This window comes from Spinacia oleracea, chromosome 4, assembly GCF_020520425.1.
Source record: "Spinacia oleracea cultivar Varoflay chromosome 4, BTI_SOV_V1, whole genome shotgun sequence".
NCBI lineage: Eukaryota > Viridiplantae > Streptophyta > Magnoliopsida > Caryophyllales > Amaranthaceae > Spinacia > Spinacia oleracea.
In genome coordinates, this window is record NC_079490.1 from 35,327,171 (window position 1) to 35,347,866 (window position 20,696).

General features: G+C 36.5%; 2 protein-coding genes across 7 annotated transcripts; one reads left to right on the forward strand and one right to left on the reverse strand.

The window, feature by feature from the left end:
• Positions 1-65: 65 nt before the first annotated feature.
• LOC110803750 (uncharacterized) lies at positions 66-16,310 on the forward strand. 6 transcript variants are annotated; one of them, XR_008919731.1, is made up of 9 exons: positions 67-263; positions 577-1,143; positions 2,754-2,912; positions 3,736-4,282; positions 5,512-6,113; positions 6,422-6,974; positions 7,344-7,852; positions 8,034-8,188; positions 15,965-16,310. XR_008919731.1 is itself a non-coding variant. In XM_056827600.1 (8 exons), exons 3-8 carry the CDS (start codon positions 2,856-2,858, stop codon positions 8,091-8,093), a joined length of 2,328 nt encoding a protein of 775 aa, XP_056683578.1. In that variant the 5' UTR covers positions 66-263; positions 577-1,143; positions 2,754-2,855; the 3' UTR covers positions 8,094-8,324. The 6 variants fall into 6 exon arrangements, 1 of the variants encoding a protein (XP_056683578.1); XM_056827600.1 differs by lacking the exon at positions 15,965-16,310 and having other exon boundaries at positions 66-263; positions 8,034-8,324; XR_008919734.1 differs by lacking the exon at positions 2,754-2,912 and having other exon boundaries at positions 3,688-4,282.
• LOC110803751 (pathogenesis-related protein PR-4-like) lies at positions 16,078-17,104 on the reverse strand. The gene is made up of 2 exons (XM_022009283.2): positions 16,788-17,104; positions 16,078-16,389 (listed from the first exon to the last, which is right to left on the reverse strand). Exons 1-2 carry the CDS (start codon positions 17,049-17,051, stop codon positions 16,225-16,227), a joined length of 429 nt encoding a protein of 142 aa, XP_021864975.1. The 5' UTR covers positions 17,052-17,104; the 3' UTR covers positions 16,078-16,224.
• Positions 17,105-20,696: the final 3,592 nt, after the last annotated feature.

Below are 20,696 nucleotides of genomic sequence, written 5' to 3' on the forward strand. Positions count from 1 at the left end.
GCAAAAATATACCATATCCAAAATTTGAAAGCGTTGACTTGTCAAATTGTATAGGAGTACTTCGTCTGTGCTTGTGCCCAAGCGGTCAAACCCAACTCTCTATCATTTGAATTTACACCCTCTCTTTCCAGGAAACAAAAATTGTCAAATTGGATTTCTTATTAATTCTTCACTAGTTAGCGCCCAATTCCTCCCATCTTCGCCGCTTGCCGGCCGCCGCTGGGTGCCTCTTTCAAACGCCAAGTGGTGCTGAGAGTAACAATGTAAGTGGATAATTTTGAATTTTAAATCGAAATTGAACGAAATTCCTTTTAATTCCATTGTCATTGTCATCCGATTTTATAATTTTGTAGAATTCAAAATTTATTACTTGTAAATTGTTGTTGTTCATGCGTTTGAGCTGCCCAATTGCATGTCAAGTGTTTGTTAATGTTGGCTACAATTTGAATATTTGTAGTGAATTGTTTCTGAGTTTAAATTGAACTTTTGTGACTGGACCAAATTATTAGGGTAATTGATTTAAAAACTGTTATGCTTGAATGAGTAGTGAACTCAGATGTATCAAATATGTTACAGGTGGGGTTTTGGCTCGAAATTTGGAACATGATGACAATGAAACTAACAAGCTAAAGCATATTGGTAGATTGTAGACAATTATAGTAAATTATCCTGCGGCTATCTTTGGACATGAGTGACATGATTCAGGATGGGTTCACCCCTCTACCGAGAGCCACTCTATATGGCTGTGTGCTTGTGGTTCACCATTTTCTTGGCTGCAAACAATCTTCAGAATGTAGTGATTAGTGACTCAAAAGGAAAGAGTTCTTTGCACTTGTGGCAAAGGGTTCTGATCTCAATGCGATTGTCAAACTCCTACGTGGCTACGTTTTGGATTGAACTAATATCCTAAGTATAACTTAAGTTGACACCCTCACATTATTACAAGACCAAGATGGAACTTCATCAATACACTTGGTAAATGTTGATTGAGTTTTTCATATAATGCAATTGATCCATCAATAGTCTGTTGGGGTGCAATCATGTACGAGGGAGGAGTTGACTGTGAGCATCAAGAGTAATGATGGCACGGTGGTCTGACTTGATTACACCTGGATCAGATAGTCCTGCAATTCTGCAAACCTGGTATGAATCACTTCTTTCCTTTGATTGGTACCAAACAAAACTTGTTACTTTAACGTATACTATCTAAAAAATAGGAAACGCGCTTTTGGTGCTTGAACATCACATTTGACATACAATGTGTTAAGATAAGAGGATTTGAACAGAAAAGAAGGGGAGAGAATGTAACTGATTCATTATGTATATGAAATTTAGGGATGAGAAGGATAGGGAAATGGAATGACCCTATTTCTTTTCCTATTCGATAAACTAAATCCTTTCAAAGTCGCAAGATTTGTAGAGAAAAGTAGCCCACTTCCCTTTTCCTATCCAAACACGCTGTTAATGCTCTGAATATTCTACCTTTTGCTATTCTTTTGTGGGAAATTCTATATGATACTCCTATATATAGCCAACACTATCTGGTAGGCCAAAAGTTATTGAAATATACTTGGTACCATTATTGTTTGGTCAAAATAAAAGACATAATCACATAGCATCCTCAACTCACAGTAATTACTCATTATCATTATCATTAGTTGACGCATTCTCAATAATAGCAATAAAGAGAGTATCTTTGTATGGGTTTAATGGATTAGACTCATCTCCCCCAGCAACCATTCTAGGTTTAATTTTTGAAGAAAAGTTGAGTCTTTCTAAACCTGTTTGAGATGAAGATCCCTTGAACTTTTCCTTTACAGAAATCAGGATCTTACACCAGCTTTGACCAAGTAAATATCTGCAAAGACTAAAACTTTGGTTTCTTCTGGATTAATCTTCCAGGAGCTTTTGTGTTATTTTCTGTGTAATTTCAGTTATGTCGTACCAAATGTCTATAGCCACCCCTGCTTCTTATATAAATTAGCACCTAAAGAAGACCTATTATAGAAGATGTAATAGCTGCACAAACAGACGAAAGAGAGAATAATACAAATGATAGCAGCGATAAAAAAAAATTGAAAAATGTATTTACATTGCAGTCCATAACTCCATACTCCATTGCAGTCCATAACTCCATACTCCCAATAAAGAACTTCTTCTGCTCTTCCTTTGATCATCTCAACTCATTGTCTTCTGTTGACTCAAATCAGGATAAGCTGCAAGGCTGTAGCGGCACACCTGCTATTACTGAAAACATTATTATTTTTTGTATAATTTATAAGAATGTATATTAGAGTATCATTTTAACAATCTTAGCCTCTTAGGGTCATAGTAACAAAGCTTCAAGTCTTTACCAAGAAAAGGTAAATGATGACTAGTTTCTGGAAATGGAGGGAGTATTGACTTCTTGCAACAATCAGTGGTGGTATTGTTGGTATGCATGCTTTATAGAAGAAACTTGGAACTAGCTATTATGGGAAGAATAATGGATAAGATCTCATGAGGCTAGAGCAGGAGATGTGAGTTAGTTTTGATGTTGCTGTGAAGGGGAAACTTGCCGCAAAATATAGAAAGTAAACCAGCTAGTCAGATAATGCCAGTGATGATAGTCTTTTTCTATTTCAAATCCTTAGTGGGAACAATAGCATTCACATTCCCTTCAACATGAACATGCACCCTTCATTGAGAAAGTACTGACACGCTCTCCAAATATTATCCATTCGAAAGATTTAATTGGTGCCATGCCGTTGCAGTGTTGCATGTTGCTCGTCGGCTTCAATTTTGTGCAATGTTAACATTATTGAAGGCGACTTGCGGCAACTGGAAGTATAAGTTAAAGCAAGAGGCTAACCAAAATGGATAGTAGAGGAACCAGAGCTTTGTGTGAAGCCGCAAACATCAGTAACTATCAGGTTATATTCTCATTAATAAGAATTATAACTTCTGAAGCCATGTCAAATGTTGCTGAAAATGGTGAGATTGTTCTTCACATGTCTGCAGAGTATGTTAAAAAAGGTGATAAGTTTTGTCCCTCTGCTAATCTGAGTAGTTTTTGCAAGCATATTTTGTCGACCTAGTGACTTAGAAAGTGGCAGGTCGTGGTTTGATGGATCTAACTGTGGTTGGATACACCATTAAAAATCGTTGAGTGCCATCTGATAGCAACCCGAGTTGGATGAAAAAAGAATATGATATTCAAGGTCCTCCAAGTACTTGACAGATGGTGCACGGCGTATATCAATGGGACCTTATTCTGGACAATTCATATGGGGGTTAATTTGTTGGGGCAGGGTGCCGGGTTAGGGTTGAAAATATTAATAGCCAAATGTTTGCATTGTAGGAAATGTAAAGCAAATGTTGCAATACACTTATTATTACTTACACTAATCTTAATAAACATAAGTAGGACAACGCCTTAAATAAACTGGATTTTATTTCAATAGCCATTTCCTGTAGGCTGTAGCTGAGTGGGGTCCCACTTTCCAAAAAGAACTAGAAAAAGAAAGCATGTTGACGGCATTTCTCTCAAAAAGAGCAGACACGCAGTACAAATATAGTAATTAATGACTATCATTGTTGTTAGTCATTCTTATCAATATTTATTTATGTTACATGTAATATTATAAGGCAACTATGCTACATTGGTCAAAAAATGGAAGTATCGATTATGATGAAGTGGTTTGGCAGGTTTGCCAAATAGTGAAGCCTAACTAACTACTATACTATCACAAACAGAGAGAGAGAGAGAAAGAAAGATCTATGGAGGGATACTTACAATCCTCCATGTTCCGGGCAGCCGTGAAAGGCGATACAACCATGTTGCAGAACTCCGTTATTGAAGAACAAGGGGAGAAGAAGTACCTCCTAAGGACGCCTGATCTGGGAAACTGCATAGTCCACATTGCAGCTCGACACAGGAACATGATATTCGTCGAGGAAGCTATTGGTCGGTTCCCTGATCTTCTCCGACAGAAGAACAAGAATGGTAACACCCCTCTTCATGAGGCAGCAGAACTGGGAAGTACGGGCACCATCAATGTCCTCCTAACCCATCTTCGCAGCACCCAGCCTAGTAGTAGTACAAGTACTACTGTTACTGGTGTACCACATCTATGGGAGGTGAATAATGAAGGAGATTCACCACTACATGTCGCACTTAGAAGCTCAAACTTGGATGCAGCTCAGGAGTTATTTACAGACGTTGAGGCCCACCCACAGATCCTGGTCGTCAAGAACAACTCTGGGGAGACTCCTCTACATCTCTATGCCCGATTTTGTGCTGGTAATTTTCTTACTCCCTTATGCTTGGTTTTTTATTTATCTTTTTGGCTTAAATTCTACCCACTCTAGTTTAGCCCTTTACATTTGCTATGTATATGGTCATATGATGGGTATATTTGGTGAATGTTTTTTCAACAGCTTTTAAGATATATGTTAGCCGTCCCCAAAACATTTTGGGACTAAGGCTTTGTTGTTGTTGTTGTTGTTGTTGTTGTTGTTGTTGTTAAGATATAATTCTGACCATTTTCCCTGTTTAAGAATAAACAGACTGTTTATTTGTGGATTGACCTATTTATACACTATACATTCATTTGTGAACATAAGGAGTATCAGACTCTAGACATAATTTATGGTCAAGTTGAATTACTTTAGCCTACAAACGAAAACTATTTTGAAAAATAGACGCGGATTTTATCTTTTCGGTATGACCCTGCCATATACGTAGTACCTTTCTACAACAGTCTTTACCTTTGTCTTGACACATAGTTTTAGGTGATAAGCTTTTTAATTTTTAATTGCTTATTTTTGAGAGACAAATTTGATAGGTAATAATGAAGTGTTTTTTATTATTAAAACTGTAAATGTACGGTGTAGGATATATGAGTGATTACTAATAACATTTTGTTTTTATTGAAATATACTTCGTAAATGTGAATGATAGAGAGTGAAACCACAATTTTATTAGTGGGAAAAAGGGATATTAAAATATCATTGGAAACTTTTTCCAAACTAAAAGCTACTGGTTAACTACTCTATGTGTCAAGTGTGACTGGTTAAGGGTTCAGTTTAAATTAAAGTGGCAGGAAAATGGTAAGAGAAAATGTTTTGAGTAACCTTTTTTAGCTTTAATCATTTGAAAGATGACTTTTTTAGACGTCATTAAGTTTGTGTTTTAGAAACTATTTATTCGGTGTATTAGCTGTTGAATTTCCTATAACCATGTTCTTTACAGAATTTTCATAATATTATAACCAGATGTGAATGTTTTAGCCTTTATCGTTCTTTAGGATCCAACTTAGTTCAGTCTCATTTAGCGTGTTTGATGAGCTTCCATTTGCTTGAGCCCTGCGGCATGCCAAGACTGTTGAGTATATTACATATGTTGCTGTGGATGGGTTCTTTGGCTTCTTCCTAAGTTCAAATTGATGTTTGAGTTGTTCATGAATTATTTTAAAGCCAATTTTTCTGTTTGGGTGATTAGTTATTACAAAATACTACATATGTTTACAGGTGTGGTCTTCCCTCAAAATTTAGAGCACGACAACATACATATTGTTAATGTATCTGATAGAAAGCCAAAACTTATTGATCGATTGATCAAAGCAAATCCTTCAGCTATATTCGAACATGATACAGAGGGCCTCAACCCTCTAATGACAGCAGCCCAATATGGTCATGTTCTTCTTGTTCATCGGTTCCTAAGTGATCATACACAGTCAATGGAATGTCGTGACCAAAAAGGAAGGAATTTTTTGCACTACCTGCGGCTAAGACTGGCTGATCTTAAATCAAGAGACAAAGATCATACGGTATGGATTTGCAAGAAGATCCTTGAAATACCTGGAGTCAACTCTCTCACATTTTCACGAGACGAAGATGGAAATACACCGTTGCATTTGGCCATAATGGATCGGGATTTTGATCTCGCACAATTGATCCTTCAACTATGTGTTGAGTTTGCACCAAAAAGAAGGTATCCAGATGAACTTTCTTTGGCTGCCAGTAATGATAAATTAAGTGAAACAAAGGAGTTGATTGTGAGAGTCAAGAACAATAAGGGAAAGACAGTATTTGACTTGATTACAGCAGGTCCAGACATTCCAGAAAACATTGTACGTACCACTCTTTTCTCTAACTGATCTGTAAATGTATGGTGTCACCCATCAGTCTTTAATGTTAGCCATTCTCTATTTTTCTTCGATATGGGCCAAGTCTCAACTCACACGAGGGTCATTTTCTCAACAAGTTCACCTCCTCTTCCCCCCCCCCCCCATTCTTCCGCTATTATTTCCGTCCCAACCCCTCCATTGTTATTAGTAATGAAAGTTGAAAGCGGTCTAGCTTGAATTGATGAATCTCTTCATCAGTTTGGAAGTAATAATTTGTAGGCTTAACTAGTGCTAATTTTTACGCTTTGTAGAAGAACGTGATGAATGAAGCTATTATGGGAACGAGAATGAATGAGGAGATGTACAAGGCAGCTACAGATGGTGATTTTTCGCCACAATATTTTTATGGCGACGGAGTTATTTCTCAAGCCGGGGATGGGAGCAATATTATTCACATAGCCCTTCAACATGATCATGCAGCTTTCTTCCTCGAGGAGGCTTTTGAAGAATTAAAATTTCCATTACATACTTTGATCTACCAGAAAGACTCAAATGGTGACACACCCATGCACATAGCTGCTAGGCTTCAGTCGCATTCTGCCTTCTTATTTTTGAAGAGGTCTTTCTTCTATTGGCGGGTGAACTGTAGGGGAACTCTTCGTATACCACCATGGAAGGTAAAAAATATGAGAGGCCACACGCCACTTCATGAAGCTGCGTGCACTAGTAACTACATTATTTTGTCTGTGATGGTTCGTATATTATGTGGCCCTGATGGAGTTGATTCGATATCAATGTCACACATCAACGATGATGGTGAGACTGTTCTTCATTTGATTGCAAGATATGGAAAAAAACTTGATTGTGAGTATCTGTCCCTTTACCAAATCGATGAGTTGTGTTGCTTAATTTGTTTATTAATTTGCATTTACTCCTTAAATCTGCTAAACTATATAATGGTATCTTGAGCATACACAAATGATTATGATAAGAACTTACCTTGAATATCAGCATAATGCTGTACTTTATGTTTTTCCATTTGTTAAATACTTGGATATAAACATATAATCGACAAATGTCTAATAAGTAGAGACTGTAAATATGTCTTATCTTCATGAAAATCTCTACCTACTGATTATTGTTAGGATTGGTAAGAACTAAGAAGTTAACTAATTTGTAAGGGGATAATAATTGATTTAAAAAAAAAAAAAAAATTAATTCCTAGTTCTGCAGTTGCAGGACGTTGTCTGAATGAAGGGTGTATGAGCACATATGAATATGACTTCGTGAGAGAAAGCAGTACTGCTGTGTACATGCGTGACATAGATGGTTTGACCCCTATTTTAAGAGCTTCACACTCTGGTCAGATTTGGCTAATTAGGTCAATTAGTAAACAATATCCTCAATCAATATACACAAGGGATTACAAAGGCAGAACAGTGTTGCACATTCTTTCTACTTCAGCCATGTATAATGATGTAAATGAATTGGAAGGCATATCATATTTATGGAAAGAACAGCTTTCCGGCATGACCAAATTCCTATTATCACCGGATCATGATGGAAACACACTATTACATCTTGCCTTGATGCATCGAAACTTTGAGGTTGCACAATATTTCATCACATCTTTTTCAAAGGATGAAAACTCAATATCAAAGGAGTTGATCGCGATCAGGAACAAGGCTGGAATGTCAATCAGGTGCTTGATTACACGTACATCAGACATTCCTCAAAACCTGGTATGTATTTTATGTACCTCTTCCATAGGTGTTTGTTTGACTCACCACCCCCCCAATTTTCTATTAAAAGAGTAATCTCTTTGATCTGTCATCATCTCACCCGACCCCTTATTATCTTTGATTTTCATTTCCTTGACTGTTCCTCAGAATGTTATAGCAATAACTTGTTATACATTTGCAGATGAAACTGATAGATCAAGTCAGTCCAGCAAAAGTAATGGATGACAAGGTTCAAGGATGAGCTTCAACCATCCCACCACTGAAAGTGATCCAGTCAAGTCATCAGAATACTTAGCTTGGATCATCTCCCAATAACTAATTTCCAGATCTGATTTGGTACGTCGTAGTTTCCTAGCAATTTTGATCTCCAAATATAAATGTCGAACTTCTTGCATTTGTTTTTCTTCATCAGAGTCAAAATTTGAGCATCTTGTTTGAACTTATACATCGTATTAATTTATCTATTTTTCTATATTTTTATTTATAAATAATTAAAGAGAATCACCGAAGCCTTTATGCCCTAGTGGCTACTGGCTAGTGGCATCGCTTTTCACTTTCCCTCAGGGAGAGCTCAAATCATAGGGGATGGGGAGATGATTAAAAAACACAAGTGTTCAAAAGTATCTTGTACACCATCACTTTAAATATGACACCTCACTTTAAAAGATTCTCTCTTATGAAAATTTAACTGAAATATAAATTTTAATTTTAAAGTTCAAAATTTGTTTTAACTTTCCAATAATCAGTAATTAATTATCTTTTATTCCCCTCTAAAGGCAACGAGTATATTCCCCATAAAAGAACGAGTAGCCAAAAAATAATAGTTAAAGGTGAAAAAAAAACATTGAATATTTTGATATTTCATGACTAAAAATCTAAAATGATCCTATAAATGGTTTGTCACAATTAAATATTTGGTTATTTTTCCTCTTGACAAGAATCAAATACGGGTGTGCGCAGTTAGGGTAGATGTTATAGACGTGTAGTAGTGACCATTGTAACAAGGGGTATCAGCACATAAGTCATTACTAGCAAAAATCTTTTAATTTTATCTGAGTTTGAAAATTTTGAATATGATTTCATTAAAGATGAAATGATCCTTTGTAATCGCAGGTAATGTTATAACAATTGTGTTCTAGCTATTTTTTTCAATATTGGTGGTAGGTCGTAATTTTGTATCATAACAAAAAGTAAACAACTTAGATCTTTATGATAAAAAATGTTAGGAGTTACACATCTATTTTACCTGAGTTTGATTTTATTTAAATTTAATTTTTCAAAAGTAAAACGATCTCGTGTAATCTTAGCTAACCTTCGTAATTAAAAGCTAACTCTTCGAAGTTTTGATCTAAACAATTTATTTGCAATGTATGGATTGAGTTATTAATTTTGGATATTATTACTATTTACAGGTTTAGACATACGGTAATAAAAAAATTCATTTGGAGATCGGTAATCATTTTATGGTATTATTAAGTGAAAATTGTTATAAGTCCTTGTAATCATAAAATATAAAATATATAGTACATAATTAAAGTAAATCAATCAATTTTACATTTCGAACAACCAACTAATAATAAGGACAATTAATTATCTAATTGTCCCCATAAAGACAATGAGAAGCCAAAAAATCATATTTAAAGGTGAAAAACAAAATCCAATATTTTGATATTTTCATGAATGCGATGATCCCATAAAATGGTTTGTCACAATTATACGCGTATTTAAGGCATAAATCAGCAATTTCTGGAATCAAATACATAACCTACGGAGTATATGATTTCATGCTATACGATTTCAGAAAACATCTCATTGTCACTTCCAATTCATTAGTTTCAAGTTTCGTCAGACGTTGAAGATCGAATAACACATCGCCATATCTGATTCTCTACCACACCTTTTTCCACCCAGTACATCCCAACAACTGAAACTAGATTAAATCTTAACAAAACTCTTTTAGTAATTTCATCAAACAAGTTATGTGCATCATTACGAAGGAAAGTTTCTTAATGATAGAAATTTATATGTTTCGAAAACGTGATATTAAACACATGAACTCATTCAGATTTGAAAACCATTCACGGATATTAATGTAAATGAGGATGAAATGGAATTTTTGTGGAAAATAAAAGAACAGTAGTGGCAGAAATTGAAAGATGAAAATGAAGGAAGATGAAAGCTTAAAGAGATTTAATACCATTTGATGTAAATTATTGACGATGTGTTTAGTGCTCAGCCAAAAATATCATGCTCAAGTATAGCAAATGACGCATTTTGTTGAAATCCCCTCCCCCCCCCCCCCCCCTCCCATAATTCTATTTTCATGTTGTTTTCCCCCCTCTTTTTTTAGTGGGATTTGTGAGGTAGCAGAGTTTAATTGGTGGTGTGCAAACGTATTTGCACACCTTGTGTATTCCTATCCTTTCCCAGGATGCATTAAAAATACTTTTAATTAATATTTTCACCATTCAAAAAGTTATGAAAATGCTTTAAAAGTACTTTTAATCAATATTTATTACTTCAAAAATCAAATTTATTTATCTAGGTGCATATAGTAAAATTTCTACAACATGTTATTTCTTCTCTCTCAAGAAATGCTCTCGGCGCACGTTTAGGGTGTTCAGCTAACGTGAACCGTTTCGCCATTAATGGGAGGGAGGAAGAAGCTTCACTCTAACAAAACTAATCAGGAAGGTTTGCCATCTTCTTCTGGTAATCAAAATAGGTCGAATAATGCCATGAGAGGGGTTGGGGGTCTGAACTCGACCTCTGGGTTGAATTCTGGGTTTCCCCCTTCAACTGGATTTCAAGCTGCTTCTTCTATGGAGATGTTACAGGAGACAACAGCGGCACGCATAAGGAGAGTAGCTCTTTCTCTTGAACGAAGTATTGAGAATCAAGCTAGAGGGGAGGAGATTGTTGATACCTCTAATATAGATCCAAAATTCCTTCCTCATCCAAGTACTGGACCTGTCACTCGTGAGTTGCTTGAGGTGATTGCGGAGTATCAGAGAGCTTCTGGTCAGCATGCTCCAGTTAATCGGAGATTGGAGATGGAACAACCTGAGAAGCCTACGTCGTGGTCCTCTGTTGTTGCAGGGTCGAAACTTGCAGGTAAAGGAGTTCCTCTCTCTTTTATTGCTCCTGTTATTAAGGATGGAAAGAAAGTGATTAAGTTGCAACCCTCAGAATTGGATAAATTGAATGAGCACTGGCAGCAATCTATTGTGTTGTATGTTGTAGGATATACCCCTACTATAGCTTCTTTGTCTAAGTATGTTGCTGCAAATTGGTCCTATGTGAGCATGCCTAAGATTTTTCTTCATGACGATGGATATTTTGTGGTGAAATTCATGTCTATGGATGATAAGAATGCAGTGTTAGCAGATGGTCCTCACCTTTTCTTTGGCAAGGCCATGATTATTAAGCCATGGAAGGCAAACTTTGATTTTTGTGAAGAAATTCTTAGGGTGATTCCCATTTGGGTGAAGTTCCCTAATCTTCCTCTCAATTGTTGGAGTTCTGACTCGTTGAGTAGGATAGGTAGCAGCTTGGGTGTTCCTTTATTTGCTGATGCTTGCACAACTAGACAGGACAGAATCTCTTTTGCCAGGGTTAATTTTAATCGAAATGGATGTCACTTTGGCATTGCCTGATTGTGTCTGGATAGAAGATGAGCTAGGTAAACTGATGAAACAACAGGTTGTTTATGATTGGACTCCCCCCTTTTGTAAATCCTGCAACAAGGTGGGGCATGACTGTGCTAAGACAGCTCCTGTGAAACCAAAGCAGGTTGTGAAACCAAAGAGAGTTTGGGTGCAAAAGAAGGTTCAACCAGTGAACCCTGTTACTGCTGCTGCTCAAGTTGTCACTCCTTGTAATCAAGGTCTTCCTACTCCAGACTCAAACACTGGATGGAAGGTTGTTACCAGGAAGACTCAGAGCAAGGGAGGTGGTACAGCTGTGGGAGTAGAGAACTCTTTTGCTGTGTTGGAACAAGAGTCTGATGAGGACTTATCTGATTGTGAGGGAGATGAGAATGTTGGGAATGGGGTAGTTGGTTTTGGAAAAGATCCTCCTAATCCATGAATATCTGTACTTGGAACATTAGAGGGCTTAATGAGCCTCTCAAAGCTAATGAAGTTAGGAGGTTCCTTAATAATCATAGTATTCATGTAGTAGCTTTATTAGAAACAAGAGTAAGGCTTGGAAATAAGGAGAAGGTTCAGAAGAGATTTGGGGGGGTTTGGACTTGGTTCTGCAACTATCCTCACTCTCCAAAAGGTAGAATATGGGTTGGTTGGAGGACTGCTGATGTGGACTTACAGATTCTTAGTAGTTCCTCTCAAAATGTTCATTGTTGGATCCACACTAAGGACCATAGATTTTCTTCTTTCTTTACTGCTGTTTATGGCTTGCATAGTGTAGGGCATAGGCAAGCTTTGTGGGATGAGTTGAACCATCTGAGTACTAGTAGTTCAGCTAGTCCTTGGCTGGTTGCTGGTGACTTCAATTCTATTCTTTATTCTGGGGATAGAATTAATGGAAATGCTGTGAGTAATGCAGAAACTAGGGATTTTAATCAATGTATTTCAGATTGTGACCTAAATGAACTGCATAGCACTGGATGGTTTTTTTCTTGGTCTAGCAAGGGTACAGATGACCCTAGAGTATGGAGCAGGATTGACAGGGCATTTGGAAACATGAAGTGGATGGACTCTTTTTCTGAGTTGTCTACTAAATACTTGAATCCTTCCTTATCTGATCATTCTCCTATTATCATTCCTTGCATTACTAACCCTTCTTCTGGTGGGAGACCTTTCAAATTTTTGAACTATTTAGCAGATCACTCCTCTTTTGAGAGTATTATGGGTGAGTGCTGGAATAGAGAGGATAGGGGTAGACCAATGGCTCAAATCTGGTTTAAGCTGAATAGAGTTAAGCACAAGCTAAAGGTATTACATAAGGAGGAGTTTTCTCATACAGCTGAGAAAATTGAGTATTATAGAAGTGAGTTAGACAATTTGCAAACTCAGATGAGAAGTGATAACAGTCCTCACTTGCTTAGTACTGAAAAAGAGCTTATTTGCAATCTCAGAAAGTGGTTAGCTATTGAAGAACAAGCTCTTAAGCAGAAGTCTAGGGTTCAGTGGGTTAAAGTGGGAGATTCTAACCACCAGTTCTTTTACTCTGCTATGAAAGAGAGATTCTGTATAAATAAAGTGCATCTGCTTCATGGAGATGGGGGAGTGGAGATCACTGATCTTACTGAGATTCAGTCCAAGATCATTGATTTCTATAAACAGCTTCTGGGTTCAGCTGCTTCTTCTCTGCCTGGCTTGGATGTGCCTACTATCAGAAATGGAAATGTCTTATCTTTTGATTCTAGGGCTTTGCTTTGCTTGCCTGTTACTGTAGGTGAAATTGATGATGCTTTGGCTAGCATTGACTCTTCCAAAGCCCCAGGTTTGGATGGTTTCAACTCATTCTTTTTTAAGAAAAGTTGGCCTATTATAAAACATGATATATATAGAGCAGTGATGGATTTCTTTAATTCTGGTTTTTTGTATGGCAAGTTTAACTGTACTGCAGTGACTTTGGTCCCTAAAGTCCCATGTCCTACTTCTGTTACTCAGTTTAGGCCCATTGCTTGTTGTTCTACCATGTACAAGATTATTTCTAAAATCTTGACTGCTAGGCTTCAAAGGGTGGTGTCTGAAGTGGTTTCTGAATATCAAGCTGGTTTTGTGCCAGGTAGGAACATATCTGATAACATTATTGTTGCAACTGAGCTGATTAGGGGATATAATAGGGCTCATATGTCCCCTAGGTGTATGGTTAAGGTAGATTTGAGAAAAGCATATGATTCTGTTGAATGGCCTTTTCTCTTCATGGTGTTACAGGAGCTTGGCTTCCCTGGGCAGTTCATTCAGTGGGTGCACTCCTGTGTTACTTCTGTGAGCTATTCAATTCTTGTTAATGGCAAACCTATGCTGCCTTTTCCTGCAAAGAAAGGCCTTAGACAAGGGGACCCTCTCTCTCCTTTCTTGTTTGCCATTTGCATGGAGTATCTGAGTAGATGTATGAAGAACTTGGCTATCAATCCTGATTTCAATTATCATCCTAAATGTGAGAAGATCAAGCTCACTCATCTCATGTTTGCAGATGATTTGTTGCTTTTTGCTAGAGGTGACATTATCTCCCTGCAGCTTATGTTTAAAGCTTTTTCCTGTTTTTCTCAAGCTTCTGGGTTGGAAGCTAATATGGAGAAAACTGAGATCTATTTTTCTGGTGTACCTCAGTGGGAAAAAGATGCAATTATGGTTTCTCTTGGTATTTCTAAAGGCAGTCTTCCTTTTAAATACTTAGGAGTTCCACTTTCTAGTGCCAAACTTACCATTAACCAGTGTAAACCTCTCATTGATAAATTCTACTCTAGAGTTTCTTCTTGGGTTGCTAAGAAATTGTCCTATGCTGGAAGGTTACAGTTGGTGAAGGTGATCTTGTTTAGCCTTCAAACCTACTGGAGCCAAATATTTATGCTCCCTAAAAAGGTTCTCAGAGAGATAGAAAGAATTTGTAGGACCTATCTGTGGACTGGTGACACCAAAACCTCTAGGAAAGCTCCCATTGCTTGGGATTCAGTGTGTAAACCTAGAGTTGCTGGTGGGCAAAATGTGAAAAACTTCTATCTTTGGAACAAAGCTGCTATTCTGAAGCTTTTGTGGGCCTTGGCTTTCAAACCTGATGCTCTATGGGTTAAATGGGTCAATGCATACTATATCAAGGGCAAGGATTTGTTCACCATGGCTCTGCCAGGTTCTGCTTCTTGGGTTCTTAAGAAGATTTGGGGGTGTAGAGATTTGCTGGATAGGGATCCTATGTGCAAGCAACTGTTTTTTGCTACTGGTGGTTACTCTATCAAGAAGATGTACCTATGTTTGTTGGGTCAGTTTCCTAAAGTTCAGTGGAGGAGAGTGGTTTGTAATAACTTTGCTAGCCCTAAAAGTCTTTTCATTTTGTGGCTTGCTGTTCATGGGAGGCTTTCTACCAAAGACAGACTCATGCAGTGGGGCATAGCTACTGATGGTGTTTGCAGTTTATGTGGTGTTGATCCAGAATCAGTGCAGCACTTGTTCTTTCAGTGTTCTTATGCTAGACAAGTCTGGCAGAAATTCCTACAGATTCTGAATATCAATAGGAGCAGCCAAGCTTTTGATCAGGAGCTCCAATTTGCTATGAGAATGAGTAAAAAATGTACTGCTGTGAGCAAACTTCTCCTTGCTGGTTTTGCTGAAGCAGTTTATTGCCTGTGGATTCAAAGGAATCAAAGAGTCTTTGCTGGTCATGTTCAATCAGCTGAGCAAATTGTTAAAGAAATTGTGTTTAAGGTTGCTTGCAGATGTAGAGATTCAGACATTGCTTTGTTGCTGTATTAGGCCTGTTGCTGTCAGGTTCTAGTTTAGGTGGTTTTGTTTTGTTCCTGTTGGGGAACTAGTGCTCCAGTTGTTCTGGTGCTTGTAATCTTTGAGCTGTTGCTCTTTCCTTTTGGTTTATAAAATTTTTATTTGCCAAAAAAAAATCAAATTTATGATTCAATAATCCCTCTCTTATTTTTGTTAAACTCTTTTACTATATTTCATTTTCGAGAAAATATGAGTTTGTGTAATAACAAATCAAGATGGATAAAATAATAACGATAATGTAAAAAGGTGGATAAGTGTAAAAAAAAAAAAATATTAATACGGAGTACAAAAAAGGAGTTGATGAACTGTGTTACTATTGTGACTTGTGTTACAGGGAATGTAAGATGTTTAAAAATGTACTACGCATGGGAAAATTAGAAAAATGTAAAGAAGACTTGAATGTATAGTATTTCCCTTAAATATAAATTCCTAACGTATTGTTTAATTCTCTTCTCTTTTATCAATGTTTACACGTGATGTTTCATGGGTCAGTAGGAGGTTCCACCTTAAAACCATATGGCAATAAGGGAAGTATCCGATCCCTTTGGCCTTATTAAGTGTTTAACTCTCTTCTCTTTTATCAAAGTGGGACTCTCACACGTGATATTTTATGGGTCAGATCTTAACACTCCGTTCTCCGTATTAGGTGGAAGAAAGCAAGTTTTCACAAACTCGCAAAAGCCGGTCCACACTGGATCAAGAAACAAGAAAGGCAATTCAATTTGGACAACACACTGGATCAACAAACAAGTACAGAAGTAGTTCGTATAATAAAATTATGTTTATTTTCTTTATTGATATAGTAGCTGCCTAGCCAGTCAACAAGGGAAGCTGGTCAGAGCTTTTGGATAGTAACAGAAATGGGTGTATAATTAATGTATAGAGGTGATCGATTAGGTAGTTGGTTTAGCAGTTAACAAATTGGTAATTGACTTGAAGGTGACCTTGAGCATTTCCTATACCGTTGGTGTCAATTTGATTAAACATGTTAACATCAAGGTCTAACCCTCCATTGCTGCACTGATCAACTATTCTCACTGTTACTGCGGCTCCCGTTGCCATGTTTGTTACCTGGACGTACGTTCACATCAATTTCTCTTTAAACTCACAATATTTTATACTTAAATCTACAAATTCTTATAAAAGATAGTATGATAATAGTACTTCCTCCGTTCCGCAAATAGATGCATCGTTTCTCTTTTGGATACTATTCATTAACTAACTTTGACAATTATTCTTTCACATTATGTAAAAACAAACAAATTGAGATCTTGTTAAATTCGTATCAATGTGAATATTCCAAATATCGATTTTTTATATTTTTTACTTACACGCAATTAGAGATATTAATGTTTAAAGAATCATATTGGGATACGTGAAAAAAAGAAATGATGCATCTATTGCGGAACGGAGGTAGTATATATATGTTATTATCAAATAACAAAATCAAGAATATAGAAAACGCTTACCCTAAGACACCTTCCACAGGAAGCTTGACCAGTAGGACCAGCCGGGCCACAAAAGGCAGTCCAACCATACTGTTGTCGATACGACAACGGCTTGTTACCATCCCAGGTTGCGCAGTACACACTCGCCGTGAAATAATTCCAACCAATAGTTTCTGGGTTGTAGTTATTGTAAGTTGCCCTTACATTACTTGCACTTTGTGCTGCACTGCCAACTGCTAGTGCTAGGCACACCACTACCACAACCAAAATACTGTTTTTCTCCATTCTTTTTCTTTTTTCTTTTTGTTTGGTTTGATAATTAGTTTGTTTGTTAATTTACCTATAAAGTGTTGTCTATTTATAGGATTGAGTTTGTTATGAGTTAGATGCACTTGCAATTGGAAGGTTGAAGATGTGTTTGAAAATTGTACATTCTAGATTTCTAGCACATTTAATTCCATGCTATAGTTTTAGCAGCCTTATCATTTATCTTTCAATGCGAAAAGTCTTGGTCAAAATAACTACACTACAATAACCAACTTTGTCTTTGCCCTTATTTCTTCGGAGTATAATTTTAAATTATCTAGCCTGCTATATTACGATAAACTCTGAACTGTAGATAACTAGATACACATACACGATGTTTGCTTTGCTCTAAAATTGCGGGTTCGTTTTTTCGCATATCTGATATGTGTGGAAACACACATATCAACTAAAAGACAAATAGCTAAAAGACAAAAAATGAAGTACCATTCATGTAAAAAAGTACCATTCTGTAAAAAAAAAAAAGTATCATTTGTGTTTAGAAAAGTACCATTTAATTTATTTTTTTGTCCTTTTTCCTATTTTGTTTTTTGTTCTGATATGTATATCCCCATACATATCTGATATGTATTTGTACTTCTTCCTAAAATTACACTGTTATTCGACGTTCAATTTTACTACAAAACCCCCATATTTAAGTTGGGAAAATATTATTTTACCTCTCTACTTAACACCACTCCACAATCTACCCTCACCCCTTCCTCACTTCTCTCTCGCCTAACACTAATTAATTGATTTTTTTGTTCGCGAATGAAGCATAAGGGTAATATAAATTACAAATGGAGAACCTGAGTAATGAGACCTATTGTATACAGACCCTCAGTTTTAACCACAGTGGCGGAACCAAAAATATTTTATCGGGGGCCACATATACTTTGTATTAGGTCTAAAATACCCAATTTTATGAAAAATATTATTGGTTCATGGTATTTATACCAAAATGAATTTTGTTTATCTAAGGTGATGTTGATTTCAAGCTGACAATTACTTACTCTGTATAAAGTTTATAAAATACGAAGTATATGTTTGCAAATTCATTTCTACGATAATAATTGTACGTAGTAGTAAGTAAAGACTATCTTCTTTGCGAAATGCGTTTAATTATTTGACATAACTTATTTTATACCATAGAAAATATGTTAAATTAATAAATTGTAAAAAGAAAAAGTGAAACAAGTTATTATTAAGAAAATACTTTAAAATTACTACTTTGTATATAAAGTAAAACCCTGCTTGCAATACCAAAAAAAAAAAAAAAAGTAAAAGCTTGTGTAGTAAGATGTTAATTAAGTTGCTGTTAAAAAAAGTGGTTAAATTTGGGGAATTGAACTACTTCCTTCGTTCCGAAAATATCGCACCATTTGTTTTTTACACTATTCACACTATAACTTTTGCCATTTTTTATGATTTGCATGTAAGGAAATTTTAGTCATGTGGGGTCATGTTAGTTTCGTATCGATATATATTTTCTAAATATTAATTTTTTATAATTTTTACTTGCACACGATTTGAGATATAAATAGTCAAAGTGATGGTTATAGAAGTAAAAGTCAAACATGGTGCGATATTTCCGGAACGGAGGAAGTATTAAAGACACTTTAGAAATAAAGAAAAGAATTCCTTAAAAAAATAAAAAATGGATATAAATGAGTAGGCACAGCATAGCCAGTTGTAGGCTTGTATAGCACGGAGTAATAACGAGGCAAAATGTAGAAAAGATGTCCCTAACGAGATTGGATCCTGTGCCGCAAAATGACTTTCACGCTCTAAAAACCAACTCAGACAACTTGTTTTTGTGGACATATTAGGCATCATGTTGTTCATATTAAGAATCATAGGTGGGGCCTTGGCTACCTGGCTTTGGCCACCCCCTAGTTTTGCTCTTGCTTAACCACTATGATAAAACCTCATTACTACACTAATTAATTAATCATGTACATAATCTAGGGTTTTAGAGCTAATTAATTAATAGACTATGTATATGATATAGGGTTTTAGACTAAAGGAAAATTTGATTCTAATAATCCGACCTTTGCCCGGTAATCCATTAACAGTCCCACCTATGAGGTATTTCTAGCTGATCCAACCTTTGGTACCTATTTTCTTTAAACAGACCCTTTGGAATAGCGACCTGCAAAATCAGGTCACTTGTCCTACGTGGCAATGACCTTTGCGATTTTTGCAGGTTTCCTTCCTTTAAAATTCCTCCCTCTCATTTCCTTCTCTATATTGGCTAACCTCATATTTGCTAATCATTCTCCTTCCTTCTATCTCTCTTCCTTTCGTCATCTTCATCATTATCCTTTCCATTCCCAAAATCCTCCCTCATTACAACAACAAACCAATTAATCCTCCACAAAACCAGAAAGCTATATCAATGAAGAAGAGCTGGGACACCGTCAACATAATCCTCTTTTTTATGCCATTTTATATTTTCGCCAGAAGAAACGACAATTCTTGGATGATGTCGATATTAGCAAGTTTTATCCAAAGGAGAATCGCGTTTGTAATGATGAACTTCAATCTGGGAGGTTGCGACGGCGGTGGTGGAGGAAACAGATGAAATTGAAATTTCGACGCTGAAAGACATTGAGGCATGGTGAATTTGGACTTAAAATTGATACTTTTGTAATTGAAAATAGAGGAGAATTACCATCGCCGATAATTTCTCTGCCGAAAACATCACCGTGAATCCACCAGCGGCACCACCGCCGACAAAGAAAGGACAAAGAAAGGACAAAATTTTCAGACAATTCCACAGAGGGACCAGGTTCCACCATCTCTGTCTCCTCCTCTACCACCGCCACTGCCGCGACATGGACGGGAAGAGAAGAAGAGGAATTCCGCCAGTAAACCGCCACGTACTTCCATTGAGGGGAGAAAGTGAAAACGAATCTCCGATTAACGGAATACCTACACAGCCGCCTCCTCCTCTGTTGTTTAAGGTATCGCAGATGAAATTTAAACCGGTGGAAGATGGTTATATATGTTAGGAATGGGTCTATTTAAGTACAGAATGCGCAGAGTTCTAGGAATGGGTCGCCTGAGATCTACGGAGGTGGTGATGACCCGATGTCAGGTTCAAGTAAGATGAACGGTTCGTGAAATGAGAGGGAGGGGAATGGAGGGTTTATGTCCCAGTCAGCATTTAATATTAAAAAAAACAATAAACAAATGCCACGCAAGCTAAATTAAGTCAATTTTAAATTTACTGACTTTTCTTTCAGGTAATCGGTAAAAGGGTCTATTTAAAGAAAATAGGTACCAAAGGTTGGATCAACTAGGAATACCTCATAGGTGGGGCTGTTAATGTATTACCGGGCAAAGGTTGGATTATTAGAATTAAATTATCCTAGACTAAATACATAGTATTCTTTTTGTATACTTGCTTTGTATATACGAAAGGGGTGGGTTGGGTTCGTTGGAAGCAACCCATACAGGAAACTTGGTTCTTTTTTTTCCCAACTTCTTTGTTTCCTTAATAACAACTTAACTATCTTGCTTATAAGTACAACTATTTGTATTACACTTTTCTATAAGAGAATATAACTATTCGGCTCAAAAATGCAACTATTTGTACTATACTATAATTAATTTATGAACTAA